Consider the following 20,168-nt stretch of genomic DNA (forward strand, 5'->3'; position numbering starts at 1 on the left):
GCTTTAATGGAATGAACTTTGACCCTTTTGATGTATTTTTAACTTCATAGGTTTACTAAATTTTTGAAATTAGATTCACAAAAAAACATTAAGTTTGATAGAACATCTTATGGTGCTATCACTTAATATTATTGATATATTCTAATATAAGTATATTGTATTCCTTTTTGTCTCTCAAAAGACAAAAGAGTTACAAATTGAATGAATTTCATTCTTTCCAAGAATATATATCACTTTTTTATTAATTCTTTTGTTGCACACTTAATAAAACATCGATCATCTTTAAAAAATAGTGAAAGAATATATATTAATATTATTAGTAAAAGTTATAATTATATTCTTTTGTTTATGAACAGAAAATCTAGTTAGAAAGCTTTCTTGTTATAAAGTATGAAGTCAGGAGATCTAATTTCCACCTACCTTCGTGACATATATTGATTTGTTAATGTATTAATTAATTTTTAAATAATTTAAAATAAATATAATATAAACATGTTCAATATTTTTAAGTTATTAAAAAAAAGCTAAATACAAATTAATAAGTAGGTACATCCATTAGGAATGTTCTATATGTCGGGCAGGTATATCATAAAAAGATCAAGGTCTTATTGGGTTACATTAGTTTATTTTTAATATTTTGAAACTTTGGTGTCTAATATGCTCAAGCTTTTAAAAAGGTTCCAAAAAGTTCTTGGATTTTATTTTCAATTGTAAAATAATAACAGTATTATTTTGGATTTACTTAAACGAAACATTTTTTTTAAAGTGTTCTTAGCAGAGCATGTATTCTGCAGTGCATACAGGCATGTAAGAATGCTCACTAATGCTGACATCATAGTGCTCAAATTCTCATTCAGATTTGAAATCTGGCTTCTAACGCTTGAGAAAATTGCTTGTGACTATGTAGTGCAGCATCTTTTGTCACAAATAATAGTAAACAAATTAATAATTTTCTTAGGAGTGAATGACAGAGAGAATAGAATTACAGTTTAAGAATCTCGAAAGATTGTTCAACCATATCTGCAACTCATGTGATTTATTCCAAAATGTTGCACGTTAAGCAACCTGAATTACCAGCTAAATGATCTTCATCTGCACTTTGCGAAAATCAATTTCAACACCAGCATCAAGACAGCATCCATATTTGCATGGACAAAGAGAGAAGTAGTGAATGAATATATACATACCCAAGTTGAAGAGCGGTCTCAATGACTTTAGTATTGCCACTGGAGTACTGCTGAGATTCTCCTGAATTAATATCAAGAAGATTCCTAACTACACCTTGGCCTAAACTATCCAGCTCTACTCTAGTACTTGTGCTGCTTTCGCATCGTTCTATCTGACAAAGAAAACAAAAATCTACATACATTAGGTGGAAAAAGCAGTGTGAGTAACTAATATAAATTCGAACATGTGAAGGCCGGAATGTAGTACCGCATTCATGAGAATCTGATTCTGTGATTGTAAAAAGTGATCCTGCACTCATAATAATACACTCATAAACATTATAAATGAGCAAAACAATGCCCTTGCAATGAATGTAAATTGTATATTTTCAAAAAAAGCCCTGTACCCTTTTTTGCAGCTGGGAAATCTCGTCACTCAGCCTTTCATCCTGTCGAAAGAAAATAATTATATTTCACATAAAAGTTTCATCTATCCTCGAGATAGGGAAATGATAATTTGAGATGGCTATTTAATAATAAGAAAAATTAAAATATATAAAGAATTAAGATGTTTATATGAAAATATGGATAAAGCATGTACTTATAAAAACATAATAAAACTTTCAAATATAAGAATTAATAGAACTCAGATTTCAAATTTATGTAACTTTAAGAGTCTAAGTCAAATTTGTTCTACAAGCCTCAGTCAATATTTCCTTGATGTACGACTGAAAACATTTCCATGACAATGTATAAATATCATTAAGAATCCCAAACAATAGCCATTATTTCCTTTTAAAAGGCAAAAATCACAAACCATTTGAAATGTAAAATTGACTGATATTTCAATTTCCTTACCATTTATGATGATATATTTAAAATTTTCAATGATTTAAATTTGTAAAAGGTACAAATATTTAATTTTATAAATAAATGCAATATTTAAAATGCAAAATGAAAAAGCTGATTGTTACTAAAATTGTTGCTGGCTGAACTAGCTTGAATTGAATTGGTGAGAGGGTAATGTTTTGGCTGATGTGTTGGCCAACTTGGTATGTGATGGACATAGTATTTCTATGACAATTCATCAAATTTGGTAGAGTTTCATGATATTTGAAAAGTACTGAAATTGGATAAAGTTGATGTGCTACAAGGTAATGTTGTAGAGAATGTTGATAAATATGCTTTTAGTTTCTATCCATTTTTCTTCCTATGTCTTTTTATTTTTCTTCAGAAACATTAATGTACGATTTCTTATATTGTATCTATCTTTATTTTATCTAATATTTATACACTTTTTGCCTTATATATATATGTAGAACTGAATCTGAAATCAATAATTGGCTTCCGATCTGCCTACCTTTTTTGATCTCACAGAAGAAAGGCTCTTCTCCAGTAATTTTTCCAGCTGCTGAAGATCCCAAATGCTTAGGGATGTAAGGGATTCTCCGAGTAGTAATCTGTGAATATCAATAAATTTGATATTCAAGTAACAGTTGCTATCTTAATTTGGACCATTCTTAAATATCACATACTAAGGAAGACATGAGTTTGGAAAAATTAAGTTTGAAAAAATAAGTCTATTTTGACTATTTTAATACTTTTAATGCTTAAGTTCAAAAGATAAACTATACATATTGATGACTGCAGTTCTACGAATAATAATAACTAAGGGCTAAAAGAATAAGAAAACTGAATTTCATTCTAAAACGCAGAAGTACCTGATGGTGTTTCCAAGACTCTCAGCTTCCTGCCTCAGCCTTCTCGCCTCTTCTTGCCAATGCTTCAAGTTTATAGCGATAGTGATTAAACTTAGTTAAAATTTATGCAAGTCCTGATGAATATTGACAAGAAAATACATTGTAAGTCTCTTATATGGATCAAGAACTTACCTCGATGTCAATGTTCTTATGAGTCTCGTCACGTTGCGTTCTGTGAACATTTGTTTGCTTGTACTTGTTAAACGTTTTTTCGATACTAACAGGATAAAGAACAATAATATAATCAGATGTCTGAGAATATTGACGACAAAGAATAACTTCAAACACAACGCTGATTTTCCCACATGTCATGTTATTTCATATTCATAATAAATAACAAAACAGCTGAAGGCGTCAATTACTTTGTATTTTGAAAATATATACAGTATTTCATCAGATTTAGGTTTCTCCACATATTCATCTATATCATCAATTTACTGAGTAGAATTTTCTTATACGATATCAGAGCGGGAAGATCTATGTCTTGCAGTTTGGGGGTAAGCGAAATCGCCAAGAGATTATAGTCAATGAAATAACTGAGTTGTCGCCAGTATTTGAACAGATTAGCACCATCTATGAAGGAATACTGTAACAATGCATGATTTCTTTTTCCTTATACATTCAACCTACATTACAAAGGCCACCTAAAAATGATAGTAGACTATTCAAATTTTTAATGAAAATAATTTAAAAGATAATATAGATCATTGTACTCAATTGGGAGGACAGATTCTGGCATTTCTTACAATGCACAAGAATAGTGTAGATCAAAGAAAAGTAAAGGAAGATGATTTGTTATAGAATAATAGCAAGTATATCAATAAGATGAACTTCATTCGTTCATTTCAATTAGAGAAAGTGGTATTAGAGCAATGAAAGAAAACAGAAATTTAATGTGTAAGTGATAATTTCTGTAGTCCTGATTATTAAAAATTATACAACTCAACTTCTCCAATATAAATATGAAAAAAAGTTTGCGATACAATCATGCAATATTTGTAGCACGATGACACAATATTTTTTGACAAATTGTTCTTAGAAAACTCTCTAAGAGAAATCCAGTACTACAGATGAGAAATGTATATAACTTCAACAAATTAAGAGTTGCAAAAATTCATTCCTCTTGGTGGAAAAACTTCTACAATCTCCTAATATCTCCTACTAATATTTTGTCACTCATATCCCCAACGCTATCATTGCACCCTTGCTAATATTGTTTACTACAAACACTTCACAATCAATAGTTGAGATTACAGACAACCCAACAATAAATTACAAAAAAAATATTTAATTGTTTCCAAAAAGGATAATTAGTTAACGAATAATTGACACTACCCAACAAATGATAGGGGTGGATGCATTGGATCCACAATGATAATTAAAGAGAAAATACATGCTACAGGCACTTATAGAAATTATAAAGTCATTTCATTGCCTGATGATAAAAAAAACCATTGCATTGTGCCTCTTTTATAGAAGTCTTTGATTGTTTCCGGAAACATTTAAATTAACCAACATAGAACAAATAGACTTTTCTAGAAAATATCTAAATAGAAATGACTTCCAGAACTTTCCATACTTGGTAATCTAGCTGGAGATTCTAGAATCCTCTATTATTTCATTTGAGGGGGAAATTGCACATTCTAACACTCCCTCTAATTTCAACCTCAAATGTCGATGTATAGGAATTCTATTTGTGCCAATATTATTGCATTCTTTTCCAAATCCACGCTTGTAGTCTTCAAAAATCTTTTGCTTCTTTTATGCCTTCCTTGGATTTGTTTCCCACTACTACGGTAGTCTTCATTACACTTGAACATTTGCACTTGAATAAATCCCTGATCATACCTACATTTTTTTGCTAATTTAATCCATAGCTCCATCCACAATCCATTTTTATACAACCTGCCATAAAATCTTTATTACACTCTCTATTCCAACATGTCTTATCGCAATGACTTCTCAAGCCACAAATATTACAAGGATGCATATCTCAACATCTATCCTTTGTATGCATTTTCCTATTATAGTGTGAACATTGCACAATCTTTATGATTTTAATTGATTCTCTTGAACCTTTCTCCATCTTTCTACTACCTACATCATATCCAATACCTAGATATTTTGGCCTAACTATAGTCTCAATCGGATTCCTTAATCCCTATGCATCCTTTCCTAGATATTTACCTTTGAAACTCATTCTTTTCATAATCTCCAAACTAATATTGTCATTATAATAGCTAGAAGTTTTGTCAATACAATTTTCATGTTCATCATTACGCTCCTTTTTGCAAACAACTTCAATAAAATGACATTTCTCAATCCCATAATTACTCAAATCATTTGTGTCACAAGTTACATCACATAAAAATTGTTTCACATTCAAACATTCTTTCTCCTATTTTAGAGTAGAGAATTTCTTCTTTAACATATTATTTTCCTCTTCCAATTTCTTCAAATTATCTTCTAAAACTTTGTTCTCTTTCTCAGCATCATCAAACAAGTTTAAATTTTCCCCTAATTCTTTATTTTGCTCTCTAAGTTTCCATGTTTCCTTCACCTACCAATTATGTACTTCTTCCACAAATTTTAACCTATTTTATAGCTATTCAATTTCCTCTATGTAGACACTAATTTCATTTAACAATTTAGACTTTTCTTCTCCCATTTCATTTCTTACTTTGCCAATTCCTTTTGCAAAATATATTTTTTATAATCTAGCATTTTATTTCTTCACCATCACTAATTCTTCTTCTAACTTATTTGTCTTCTCTTTTTTAACTCCACTAGTTTTTCCCATTAAAATCAACAATTTAACACACCTTACTCTTTCTTTTAGGTAATTCTAAATGCCTTTTTACTTCTGGATTTTTAAATAAATCTTCAAACAACTTGAAACAATCCTAATGCAGAGATAAACTCAATGGAAGTAAAAATAAAAGGAACTAGCACCAGAAAGAGATAGATAATAATATTGTTATAATTAATTCATCAAATTAATAGTATATAAACTTGATTTGGTACATATTTCTTCTTTCTGTAATTTCATATCCAAAAACTTCACTAAACCTAAACCTAAAAACTCTATTTATACTTGCTAGGATGGTCTATGAAATATTCTAGATTAATACAAAAAATGGCTTAGAGAATATTCTAGATCAATATAGAATAGGGAAGAATGACCCCACAATGCTCTAAACAAATCTCAAGAAAAGATCTTATTGTAATGAAAAAATTAGGATAAATTCTTCAAGCAAAAATAACGTCCAAAATATTTTATGTGGGTGCTCCTGCACCATACTCGCGGGGACAATAGAATCCAAGTCCCTTGGATTGTCCTTCCTCTTTCTTGTCTTCCAATTCCTTGGTATTTGTTGTTTGTACTCTAGCCAATTACCCAATTCAACTTTCATATTTTCATAAACCTCTTCCACACAAAAATTTAGGTAGAACTCTTGTAAACCTATGATAAATGGATTAGAAAAAAAGATAGGACCTCATCATAGATGAATTCATAAATTTGGTTCACTATAGGAATCATTGCATCTTTTTTTTCGATGTCTTTATGCTACAATATCTCCATTCTTGGAGACAAATTCATCACTATTTGATCCTTATCTATCCTTTTAGCTTCATCACAAGTCTTCTTCCATGGTACTACTATCCTTTTGATAGGCTAGACCACCTTCTTTCTTAACTTCAAATTCCATTTCTTGGTTGCATTAAGGTTCATCACATCCAGCTCTTTATGAATTGTTTCATCACAATGCTCATCAACCATTTCAACCTCTTTTCTATCCCCAAGAACTTCTGTATCATAAGTTTCATCAAAAACATGTTGTTTCTCACCTTTTATATCTACATTATTGTGTTCATTTGGTATGTCAGCATGCACCTATTCATCTGGTATATCAGCATTAATGTGATCAAGTTGTTCTTTCAATAGACAACTCTTCTCTTCCAATGTCTTAGTACAGGCTTCTATAATATGAATCGGTTGATGCACCAGATATGTATTTTCCTTTTCCAAATTTCTTTGCAATTCCTCTTTTAGTCTTGCTAAATTTTCTTCCCCTTTTTTAAGTTCCCTCATTACAAATCTCATTTTATCTTCTATCTCTTGATTTATTCTAGCTTCCTCTTCTCTTTTCTTTTTTTTCTCTTCCACTCTTTTCCTTGGTTATTCCTTCTTATTGTTCTAAAAATCCCAATATGAAACCCATGCATCTAAAAGTATCCTCTTATCATTAGATAAATCTCCTCTTGTGACCATTTTCTCCTATCTAGGTTCTCTCCACTAAACCTAGTCTTGTAGCCACTTTACAGGTTCTCTTCCCAACTTGACACAATAAACACAAACTCACAATTCACCTTTGTCTAGACTTTTTGCTGAGCTCTAATACCAAAAATGAAGCAGAGATAAACTAAATAGAAGCAAAACCAAAAGGAACTAGCACCAAAAAGAGATGGATAAAAATATTCTTCTAATTAATTCATCAAATGGATAGTATATACACTTGCTCTACTATAGATTTCTTCTTCTTGTAATTTCATATCCAAAAAATTCACTAAACCTAAACCTAAAAAACTCTATTTATATTTGCTAGGACAGTCTGTGGAACATTCTAGATTAATACAAAATATGGCTTAGAGAATATTCTAGATCAATATAGAATAACGAAGAATGACCCCACAATGCTCTGAAAAAATCCCAAGAAAAGATCTTATCATAATGACAAAATTGGGATAAATTCTTCATGCGAAAATCACATCCAAAATATTTTATGTGAGTGCTCCTACACCAAATCCCTTTAGATAGCTAGACTTCTCACAATATTCTTCTTAGAGAACACCTTTTTCAGACTATGATCTTCTTTTCTTTTAATGACAATGGGATAATTTCTCAAATGCCATTAATTATAAGAATTCACACCATACATTTTTTTCTTTCCTCTGTCCTTTCTTCTATTAATAGGTCTTTCCACTAATTTTGTTGTTCTCAAGAATGTGTTTTCTTGCCAACTTGCCCTCTTTCCTTATTTTCACAACTACTTAACACTTCCTATGTGGTCTTCTTCAAAACAATTGTCTTTTCTATAACACAAATCAATCCTCCACAATTTAGTAGCACCAAAACATTTATTCTTTGTTAATCATAAATTTTTTCCTCATGGCTCTGATACCACTCTTAGAGGGGTAAAAGCATTGGATCCACAATGATAATTAAACACAAAATACACACTACAAGCACTTATAGAAATTATAAACTCATTTCATTGCCTAATAATAAAAAATCATTGCATTGTGCCTCTTTTATAGAAGTCTTTGATTATTTTTGGAAACATATAAATTAACTGACATAGAACAAATAGACTTTTCTAGAAAATATCTAAATAGAAATGACTTTTAGAACTTTACATACTTAAATATTAATTTGACCTAACCCTAATCAATAATCCTGTTGGAGATTTCAGAATCCTATTATATTTCATTTGAGGGGGAAATTACACATTCCAACAACACATTTATTACGAAACAAATTATTTACTAGATAATTGCATATGGATATACAATTGTCCAAGCTAACTAAAATTAACAAGAATAAATAACATTAATCACACATATCATTGTTTAATGGCCTCTTCATTGTTAGAGAGACCTTTGAAAATGTTTCAACTCCTTTATGAATATTTTAAACTAGAATAATTTTTTTAAAGTATAACCATTTTTATTACTATATTTAATATCTTATTTGGAAATATAAATAGAGGTCAGACTATAGACAACAATGCCACATTAAATTATGGGCCTCATTATTGTGAGGTCTTAGTTTCAAGCCTACTACAATTCTTTCAGTTTTGATGATAAAGTTATTTCAAGATAATTGGAATTGCTTCACTTTTTAATTGATATTTGTGAAGGTTCTCATATGAAAATATATTTAGAAACATTTGATATTTTTAATTGGTATAACAATCAAACTAACATGATTAATGAAGAGAAAATTAATCTAGAAAGTTTAAAATAAAGATAAAATTAAATATATTTTCCACTTAATTAATTTTTTCTTCTTTTATATACATGTGTTGCTAACTTTATTGGTGTTCCTTCACCTAGTTATGTTACATGTGATAAAGGTAAAGTACAAATTTTTATAATAATTAAAAACATGTATAGACATGTCTTTTGTAGTACATTTGCATATTTACATATTGAAAGGTTATGAACCTTTTTAATAATATCCTAATTCTCTTTTCATTAATAGTTCTCATTTATATATTATTTAAAGCTTGGCCTATTTCAATACTATCATGGTTGTTTCATGAATATTCTAGCTAAGAATTTGACACAAAATATAAAAAAAGTTGTTTACTCTAAAATATGAAACATTTTATTAAAAAAATATTAGCTTAATTTTAAAATCTTCACATGAAATGATGAAGAAAACCATTTATAAACAACAATACACATACAAGACACTTAAAGAATATATGGACATGACTTTGCAAAGTAGGTCCCATACGTTTTTCCCCATTTATCAATGAGTCTTTACACTTTAAATTGATATAAAGTTTCTTTCTTTCATATATGATAATAACTCCTAAAATATCATCTATTACAAAATATTATTACTATAGAAGCACATCAAGACCACTTTTCAAATAAAACTTGTCATGTTTCATTATTCTAGATCACATTATCCAAATGGTTATTTATAACATTTAAATAAACAAAAATTCCTTTCTAAAGGTTTTTTTTCTTTCTTCCTCATCCTACCCTTTAGTAGGAGGTTCATAAAATCCTTTGCAATATCATTAGTCCTTGAAATCGATCCAGAGAAGAGTTTTAATATAGATTGTAAAATCAAATAGATTTAAAGTTTATTAATAAATTCTATCTGTAAAATATTAATTTTTTTGGTAGTAATTTTGATTTTATTAAATAATAAATAAATATTAAATAGAGTACAAGATCATTTTGAGACAAGCTTTAAACTTACAATGATGTAGTCATAGCTATGAATAATCTAGGTAGAAAATGAACCACTAAGCTTCATCAGAGACTCATTCAATAAGTGTTGCCTCTATTATTACAAGAATAATTACAATGTAACATAATGACCACAAAATTGGGCTTTCAGTTAAGCCCTAACGACATAAAAAACAAGATAATAATATGATTAGCCATCACAAAACCTTAATAGTTATAGCTATGTAAAAAAATAATTTTTATGTTGAAACCTTCAAACCAACAATTTACGCCATTCCCAATCTCATTTATGATGGAATCACTGTATGGTTGGTCTCTATACTTCATCATTCAATGATAACCTACTTGACAAAGTGTGAAATTACTCAACATGGCTAACAAGAGTCAAGGTCCTTAAGTCCCATTAAGCTTATGCACCATTTAAACTTAATTGTATTCATTGACTTCATCAATGAATTTACAACATTCTCTAGAGTGTCAACATTTTCTAGATTTACCTTTCCATCGTCAACCATGTCATGTACAAAAGGATATTGTACATCAATATTTTTTGTCTTACCATGGAAAGTATGATTCTTCTCCAAACATATTGCACTCTAGCTATCACAAAAGATTGTAAATCTTGCTACATCATAGCCAATATCATAACATCAAAACTTAAGCCAAATTTCTTTGTGAAAAGCATGAGTAGATGTCATATACTCTTCCTTAGTTGTCAACAATGCATTTACACTTTTTCATTTTCTAGTACATCATTGTCTATCAATGTTCCCAGCCAAATCAATATCCACATAATGATGAATGGTAAATTATCTATTTTATCCAACTCATTTTCCTCGATAAAACAATGAGTAAATGATATACCGTTCAAATATCTCAAGATTCTTTTAAAAAAATCCCAATGTGGCGTTCTTGGATTTTCCATAAACTAGCATAATACTCCTACTGCTTGGGAAATTTCTGGTCTCATACTGACCATTGCATAAATGAGACTTCCTAGAACACTTGCATAAGATACTTTCTTCATGTATTCAATCTCATCCAAAGATTATAGCCTATTAGTAACAAAGAGCTTCATTTAATGTAACACAGGAACTTCTTGTTTCTTTCAATCAGACATATTAAATTGCTCCAAAATATTTGTAATATATTTTTCCTGACTAAGGTAAAGATTTTTTCCAATCATGGTACTTCTTACTTTTAACCCCAAAAATAATTTTTTCAATCTGAAATCTTTCATTTCAAATTTCAAGGTCAATTGAGATTTTAACTTTGAAATCATATTGTTGAACCATTTCAACCCAATTTGTTCCAAACTAGCACTTCCCAACATGCTCCTAGCTCTCTCCATCAATGATGGGTTCATCCTTTCCACTAATCTATTTTGTTGTGGAGTATTTATAAGCTATAATCTTATGCCTCCTAATGTCATGATCTACATAGACTTTTTCAAAACATTCATCACAAAATTTTCCACCATTATCCATCCTTAAACCTTTGATCTTTCTCCCAGATTAATTTTCAAGAAGGCTTTTAAATTCCTTAAATTGATTGGACACTTACAATTTACTTTTTTTTTTAAATGTTCTTCTTCAATAATCATTGATAGAATAAATATAATAATTTGAATTAGACAAAGAAGGAACATCTACGTGACCAAATACATTAGAGTGAATGTAGTCCAACAAACCAAAAGATTTTTGAGAACTAGAATATAAATGAATGTGATTTTGTTTCTATAGATTCAATGTTCACATTAATCAATGTCAAGGTTTCAATCAACCAACCCCTTAACCGGGTTTTTACTCTTTAAAGTTTTTGAGCATTTTTCACCAATATTGTTAAGTCTATAATGCTTTCTTAGTAGGAAGCTTAACATTCAGATCATTTACACCATGTAATTCCATATTAGTTTTATTAGAATTTATAGAGACACTATTAGAGCATATAGGTCTAGCATCTAACCTATACAAAATCTAATGTGATCACCCTTAGCTAAAATAATAGAATGACTATTCGTCTTACAACCATTATGGAAAAATATTAGTTGGACTCTGGCATCATTCAATTTATAGATAGAAAGTATGTTTTGAGCCAAATTGAGTATATGAAGTACTCTATCAATTTTGTTTACTAGGCTACTAGGGATTTAGAATCTGAGTCTTTCACTTCCAATAATTTCTTATGTGTAATTACTCACTAGGAACACCTTTCCACCATCATATAGTTCATACTTCAAGAACCACTGTTTATGAGATGTCATGTGGAATGGTACTCCCAAATCTAGCATCCATACTTTGTTGGATGCAGGAACTCCCAATTCTTCTATAAAGGCATCAACATCACTCTAAGAATATTTAGCATCACAGGTGTATTTCCTCTTCTTCTTTTTCTCATTTTTGTAATTCTTTTAGATATCACCTTTCTTCCCATAGTTCAAACATTTTTCCTTGAAATTCTTTCTAGGAGTGGTGGATCCTCACTCTTGAGACTTTGAATTTGTGTCCTTCTTCTTACTTGTTTCCTTTGATCAGTTGCATATAGTGAGAGATTATTTGGCCATGTCATAAGACTTCCTTTTCATCTCCACTCAAAGAAGTACAATTAATACTTCCACCATTTTGAATTTGGTATTCATACTCATGATGGCTATTACCAAGTGCTTCCATGAATTAGATAATGAGGACAATAATAACATACAATTCTCTTCCTCACTAATACACATGCCAATAGATGTCAACTATGTGATCACCAAAATGAGTGATTTTAGATGATATACCATAGTTGTTAGTCTATCCATCTTCAAACAATATAATTTTATTCTTAGGAGAAGCCTATTTACCAAGGATTTTCCTTTATTAGTGTATCCCAATTTCTTCCACAAATAATCTATAGTTTTCCCTTCATGGACATTTATTAAAACTAAATCTACAAGAATTAGTCTTATCAATCTTCTAGCCTTCTGATATGCTAGATTAAAATCTTCATGCTTCATGCATGAAGGCTTGTTTCTAGACATAGTGCTCCATAGATCTCGATCAATAAACATATCTTTAACTTTAAGTATCAACATCTCAAATTTTGTGCCATTGAAATTTTCAATCTTCACTCTTCTTGGTGTACTAACCATCTTAGATTTACAGATAATTTTTTTTGCAAACTCCCGCCTAAATAAAATTAGAATAAAAAACCAAACCTTACTCGATAAGGATAACACACTTAACTAGGCTCTCATACTACTCGTTAGGAAAGAAATGATGGGTAAAATGATTTCCAAATGAATTTGAAAAGGGAATAAGAAAATACAAAATTGTAAAGATATACAAATAAATGAGGCGTGAAAATACCAAACACAAAAATTTAGAGAAAGCAATATATTTAACATGGGAAACCCTTTTGGGAAAAAACTAATGACCCAAAAAAAACCCTTGAAAGGAATCTTTCATTAAATTATAAACTAAGTACAAATACAATAGACTCTAGATTTTTCAAAGGCTTAGATTTCCTTCTTATCAATCTAATTTTTAGTAAATCAATTGTTTACAAATATTGTAGTCATTTATGCATGCTACAATTCATTGCAGAATCTAGTATATTAACCATAATTCTCTAGAATCAAATAATTTTTATTTCTCCAACCTTTAGTCATGCAAGAATGAAAACTACTCCATAGACATCACTATCTCCCATCACCACATGAGCATTGTGCCAAAATCACATTCTACTATAACTATAGCTCTCGTACTAGATTCACCATACCAACTTTAGTATTCCCTTGCCATACTGACTCCTCCTTCACCATACCCATAGTATGACTCTAGGAAAATGAAAACTTGGGAGATGTGTTAAAATTTATGATGGACTTAGTACTTTTTACAATCAGGTTCATGTGTGGTAGTCTTACTGTACTCACCACACTCACTCTAATCATAAAAATTACTATACTCAACACATCATTTGCACATCTGATGTGGATTCACTAAATCATCATATAATCATCTCATGCACATTGGAATCATTATATGGTGAGTCTTTGTGTCTAATAATTTAACAACATGAAAAAAAAGTTTCTTTCTCAAGCTCTGGCCAAAAATATTATCAAATTTATTGGAAGATAGAACATCAAAAGGAGAAATGTTGGGATCATTGCTTATATTTTAGAAGACCTTTTATAGGACCTATATGTGCTTAGAATTAATGGTTTTTTCTATAGGATGACCAGTATAGGTTTTGTATATGAACATCTTGAAATGAGAGAATCAAATTGTAATGGCTACTAAGAGAATTGTATTTTTGATTGATTGAAACTCCTAGACAAAAATATGGCATTAATCTTATCAACACCCATGGTGACAAGCACAAAGTTTCTGTTCCCATTAACTTTCCATGTATCTTAAATAGAGGTATCACTTTGGCCCTTCTTCACATCATAATATGGTCCCTTAAATTGATTCATACATCCCTAGTCACCTGAAGTACTTCATAACTAATATCAATAGTCTTGATAGCTCCACTCCTACTCTCCTCCATTTTATTCTCTAGTATTTCTATGAATTTAGGAGAATTTAAAATAAGGACAACTTTGTACACATTTATATTACAACCATCTCCATCTTAATAAAAAATTCATTATATTGATCCTTTGCATTATCTCAGGTGCCCATGATTTTAGAATGGCAGTCTTTGCTTTCAACTCTACAATCTCTATGTTTTGATCTTCTTCTATTTCACTTACTACCTCACAAACTTCACTACATGTCTTGAAAAAATTGATATTATATTCTCCTTTGAGATAAATATTTGATATGCCAATAATTCCCTTACTACACTATTTATATGCCCTTTCCATTGTGACTAAATAAAATAAATATTTCTCTCAAGAAGAGGCAACCTATATAGGATCATTTTTTTAATCTCTGACTATCTTATCTAGGAAATGAATTACAGAGTACTACATGTGTGCATGTGTGTGGGTGCATGCACATGCACATGCATCTGTGTGTGTGTGTGTGTGTGTGTGTGTGTGTGTGTGTGTGTGTGTGTGTGTGTGTGTGTGTGTGTGCATGAGTGAGTGAGTGAGTGTGTTTCTGTGTTTCTATGTGTGTGTGTGCGCGCGTGCGCACACGCATGTGTGTGCATGTGAGTCTGTTTGTGTGTGTGTGTGTGTGTGTGTCTACATGTGTGTGCGTGCTCGTGTGTGTCTATGCATGTGTGCATGCGTATGCATGTCTGTGTGCATGTGCATGTGTGTGTGCATGTGCGTGTGCGTGTGCGTGTGCGTGTGCATGTGCGTGTGCGTGTGCATGTGCGTGCGCGCGTGTGTGTGTTTGTGTGTGTGTGTGTGTGTGTGTGTGTGTGTGTGTGTGTGTGTGTGTGTGTGTGTATTTTAATAACCTCTTGAAGATATAGAGCATGAAATTTTGAATTCTTCCAACATCTTATTACTTTTTAATAATTATTAGAGTGGGGTTGTCATTGCACCAAAATATTAATTTGTTAGTGTTGGCTACAACCACTTAACTTATAGTGTGCATGAGGAAGCTAATCCCTTGTCATAAATATTGATGTGAGTGCTAAGAATTTTTACAACAATATCCTCCTCAGTGTCACCCAAAGGTTTGAGGATTACAAAATGTGACCAATCTCTAATACCATTCATTAAAGTGGCATGATTGTCATTGCACCAAAAGATTGATTTGTTAGTGCCTAATATAAGTACTCAACTTATAGTACACAAGAGGAAATTAATCCCTTCTCATGAGTCTTGAGGGGAGTGATAAACATTTTTCCAACAATACTATTATTCAAATAAAGCATGGACTTCTACAAAAAAAAGAAAATGGGAAAAATAGATGACGGGGCAGCATTGGCAATGCCCATATGATTCCTACTACAAACGCCAATTCCAATAGCACCCAGATTAGCTCTAATGATCCATCAAAGATAATTTTCATATATCCTAGCAAAGGTTGAAGCCATTTAATCAAAGACCTACATGTACTTTATCTATAGCATGATTCATCATTGAAAAGAGCGAAGGAATGGAAAAGACTTCTCAAGATTTAACTAGAATTTTGTCCCAATTGGAGCATCGGACTTTTCCATCAAGAACTTTTACATTAATATTGACTATCCTTTTTATTGATTTAATAGTGCCTTCTAAAATGAACTCCTTTTCACTTTGAGGTTTCTTGAATATATTTTTACAAATTAGGGTTGATGTTGCACCAAAAGATCAACCTATCAATGCTCAATATAGACACTAGACTTATAGAACACAGGAGGCAGTTAAGCCATGTCAAGAATCCTAAAGGGGAATGATATTGGTTGGTCCAACAATCCCCTCCTCATTGTTACTTGAAGAGATTTGAACCTATGACTAAGCTCTGATAGTACTTGTTACAAAATAGGGATTTTGTTGCACCAAAAGAGCAACCTATCAATGCTTGATACAACCACTAGACTTATAGAACGTAGGAGGTAGTTAAGCCATGTAAAAAATCCCAAAGGGGAATTATTGTAGCAAGTCCAATATATACCCTTATTGAATTCCCACCAAAGTTCCAACATAATAGATATCAATGTTAGAATACATTATATACTAGCTCTAAAATAAACCCCATAGAGAGTTGAGAAGTGGCAGTTGAAAATTCAATTTACTAATATTTTATAACGAATAATATGCTAGGAAAATTTATAGTGTAACAACATATGATATCTTGTTTACGAGACCAAAACCTCTCTTAGGAAACTTCATTAGCTCTTTCCAAAATGAATTTGTCCCAAGAAGATAGATTTTGGATGTGGCCATCACTTCCCACAAAGTTATGCATTCTATCAAAAGAACAAATAATATAGATATGGCCATAAAGATGGACATTTCCAAGGGCTATGGTAAAGTGAGACATGATTTTTTTTATGACATTCTTGAGTGACTAGGATTTGATGAGAGATTCATCTCATTGGTTAGAGAGATAGATAACTTTTTTCAATTTTTTGTGCTCTTTAAAGGAACTCTAAAAGATTTTTCATGACCATGAAGGGGATGAGATAGGGAACTCTCTCTCCCCATATTTATTCATTATTGTGGTGAAAGTTCTTGGAATTAACTTCTTGGCAATGGAAAAAGAAAGGTCAATGAAAGGTAATTAAACTAGCCACCACTCTCTTCCCAAAGGTGATACAGATGTTTGTGCATGACATTTCTTTATGGGATTCTATCTATCATGGAGGCTAGACATTGGAATAAGGTACTAGGGGATTATTCTATAGTGTCATGCTAGCATGTCAATTATCATAAAAGAAAAGACTATTTCTTTAACACTACAAAGATCTTATAGGATAAAATCACTAGAGAATTATAGTTCCAACAGGCTGACCTCTGTGATACATATTTGGGATTACCCCTCACTCTGAAGGAAGTGTCTCCCAAGTTTTGAATACCATCATCAAATGTAGGGCAATGAATTTTATAGCATGGGAGGGGAAGGTTCTGAGTATTGCTAGTAAATTACAACTTCTTGTTGCCTCCTTACAAGGTATCCATGTTTATTTCCTATCCTTATTCAAAACCATTGGTAAGGTTAGAGACTCGATTGAAAAGATTCAATGTAAATTTCTGTGGGTGGGGAGGGAGGAGCATTCAAGGATTAGTTTTGTGGCTTGGGAAAATGTGTGCAAGCCAAAACTTCAAGGGGCTTAAATTTAAGAAGAATCTCTGATCTTAACAAATCTATGATGGAAAGTATTAGATGGAGGTTAATTAGGGAGGAGGTTGGGTGGTGCAAGATCATGAAGGAAAAATATATGAGCGGAGGTAGTTTCCAATACAACCTTTGAAATAATGGTCTTCCAATGGGCTCAAGGATATAGACTAATATTGTGAACACTCAAAAAATTCTAAGGAAAGGTATTAGATTGGTCATTGGAGATGGGAGGTAGATTAGATTCTAGGAGGATTATTGGTTGGGTTTCACCCTAGACCAGTCTCAATTTAGTCAACTGAAGAAGGTGTTTATAGAATGATTTAGCTTGAAGGTGATTAACTATATCGATAGTAATGAGAAATAGACCAATCTACAATAGAGACTCATGGCTCATCCTATGGCCCAATATCTGTAGAAGTTCTTAGACAAAATAAGGGTCCTAGATTTCCCAATGGATGATGTTATGGTGTGGCAGCATAATACATCAAGAGACTTTATCTTTAAAGTGGTCTATAATATATTCATTTCTATAGAGGAATGCACTCATTGAAAATATGTCTACAATCCAAGGATCATTTCCAAAGTAAACTTTGTTGGGTGGATGGCTCTACATGGTAGCATAATTACAATTGAAAATCTTGAAAATTGGGAATTCCACTAGGTGAATAGGTGTGCCTTGTCTCACTCAAACAAAGAAAACTACCCCGCACTTATTGATTCATTGTTCTCATGCTAGGAAAATTTTTTTGGGCATCCTCCATAGATTTGGTGTGCAATGGGTTTTCAATGACAATCTCCAACAATTTTTCTGTGAATGTGATCTCCCTTTTTACAATCCTATCATAAGATTACTTTAGAAATTAATGCCCATGTATGTCTTCTAGTAGTTATGGAACAAAATAAATAATCAGATAATCGAGGATAGATCCCCCCACCTCTATCACTCTCCAATTTATTACTAACACATTACATATGTTTATCCCTCATTGGAAATGTCACACCCCCTCTCATCCTTGAATGTGTTATTGTAAATAATTGGCAAGTTAAGGTTTTGGTCGCCAAGGTTGAGAATTGGCTAGGAAGCATGTTAAATGAAACATCTTCCCCCCCCCCCCCCCCCCCCCATCTCTAGTTAAAACTAAATTTTGATAGTTCTGTGAGTGAGGGTCAGGTTGTTGTGGGCAACATTATAAAATAAAACCATGGAGACCTTGTTATAGCCTATTCTTACAATTGTCAAGAAAATAGTAGTAATTTTGGATAAGTTATGGGTCTATTTTGGGGGGTTAAACCTTCCAACCTATTCGATATTCAAAATATGATTGTGGAGGGAGATGCTCAACTCATTACTAAATCTTTAAGAGGATGAAATAGATTTGGGTGGAATATATCCCAAAAATTTAATGATGGCCATAGTTTTATATAGAGACTTTGGGATGTGTCTATTTAACACATTTAACATGAAGGTAATTGCACAGTGGATGTACAAGTGGCGAGGGGACATGAAACTATGGACACATACAACTGGAAAAATGTGAATGAGCTTCCAAATCATATTTAGGAAGTAATTAGTAAAGACACAAAATGTTGATGAGATATTTTATTTAATGCTATTTATATGGCCTGATGGATGGCATTCATTGTTTAGGATGGCTTGCTAAAAGGTGATCACATCAGTATAAATTTGGATAGCATCATGATTGGATAGCAAAAGGGTGATAAATTTGGGAAAACTTTCCTAAATTGGTATGCTAATTTTTGCAAGATTTGGTGGCATCATGTCAAAAGGGAAAGGACAGATATTTTTCAAATTAAAGGAACTCACATAAAGAAGAAAGCAACTGGGTTTTTAAATGAGGTGGAAACTACCAAACATAATAATAGATTTTCATGGAAAGATCTTATTGAGTGGCATTATATCTTGATGTCATTGTATTTGGGTGTTCGTCATTTCATTTTCTTAAGTTACAAATTTTTGGGTGCTGTCTGGTTTTTTTAGTCTTCATCTGAGTCGAGTTGGGATTATGTCAAATATCTCAGAGGATTTTAATTAGGACCTGGTCATGAGTGGGGAAATGGGTGGTAACCTTTTCATATTGACCTAAGTACTATTGGAAACTACAAAGAGCTGGCATGGATGTATCTGAGAGAGGGGGTTTTTGTATCATTTATGTAGTGCATTGAAGGATATGATGAAGTGGTTTCTATATTGTCAGTGAACTCTTGGACTAACATAAGGGTAGATGTGAATGGGATCTTGTTCAAAATCAAAGAAGATAGAATAGCTAAGGTTGGTGGTTTCTCTATGGAGGGAAAAAAATGTAGAAATCCAACCTATTTTTCTAATGAAACAAGTCTCAATCAATTTTTTTGACCTAGAGAAGGTCATGTGCATGAGAATGGTGGGTTTGGTAGAATGGATCTTTTGAATCTCTAGAAGGAGATAGGTTATGGTATTATGCAACACCTCACACTTGAGGGTAGAGTTTAGATTTTCTACTACTACCATTTCCCCATATTAAACTACTTTCAGAATCATGACCACA

At 31.7% G+C, this 20,168-nt stretch overlaps 1 protein-coding gene across 1 annotated transcript in view; it reads right to left on the minus strand.

Moving 5' to 3' along the window:
- Window positions 1–1,088: 1,088 nt before the first annotated feature.
- The window catches only part of LOC149554467 (agamous-like MADS-box protein AGL11), a 63,732-nt gene continuing 44,652 nt past the window's right edge, over window positions 1,089–20,168 (minus strand). The window contains exons 2-8 of the mRNA XM_089828889.1: window positions 3,059–3,143; window positions 2,888–2,949; window positions 2,527–2,626; window positions 1,574–1,615; window positions 1,435–1,476; window positions 1,188–1,339; window positions 1,089–1,092 (exon numbers count right to left, since the gene is read on the minus strand). Of these exons, the coding sequence (XP_089685015.1) occupies window positions 1,089–1,092; window positions 1,188–1,339; window positions 1,435–1,476; window positions 1,574–1,615; window positions 2,527–2,626; window positions 2,888–2,949; window positions 3,059–3,143 (487 nt within the window). The remainder of the gene's footprint in view (window positions 1,093–1,187; window positions 1,340–1,434; window positions 1,477–1,573; window positions 1,616–2,526; window positions 2,627–2,887; window positions 2,950–3,058; window positions 3,144–20,168) is intronic.

This window comes from Cupressus sempervirens, chromosome 5, assembly GCF_028749045.1.
Source record: "Cupressus sempervirens isolate cs-2001-9-10 chromosome 5, ASM2874904v1, whole genome shotgun sequence".
Classification (NCBI taxonomy): Eukaryota; Viridiplantae; Streptophyta; class Pinopsida; order Cupressales; family Cupressaceae; genus Cupressus; species Cupressus sempervirens.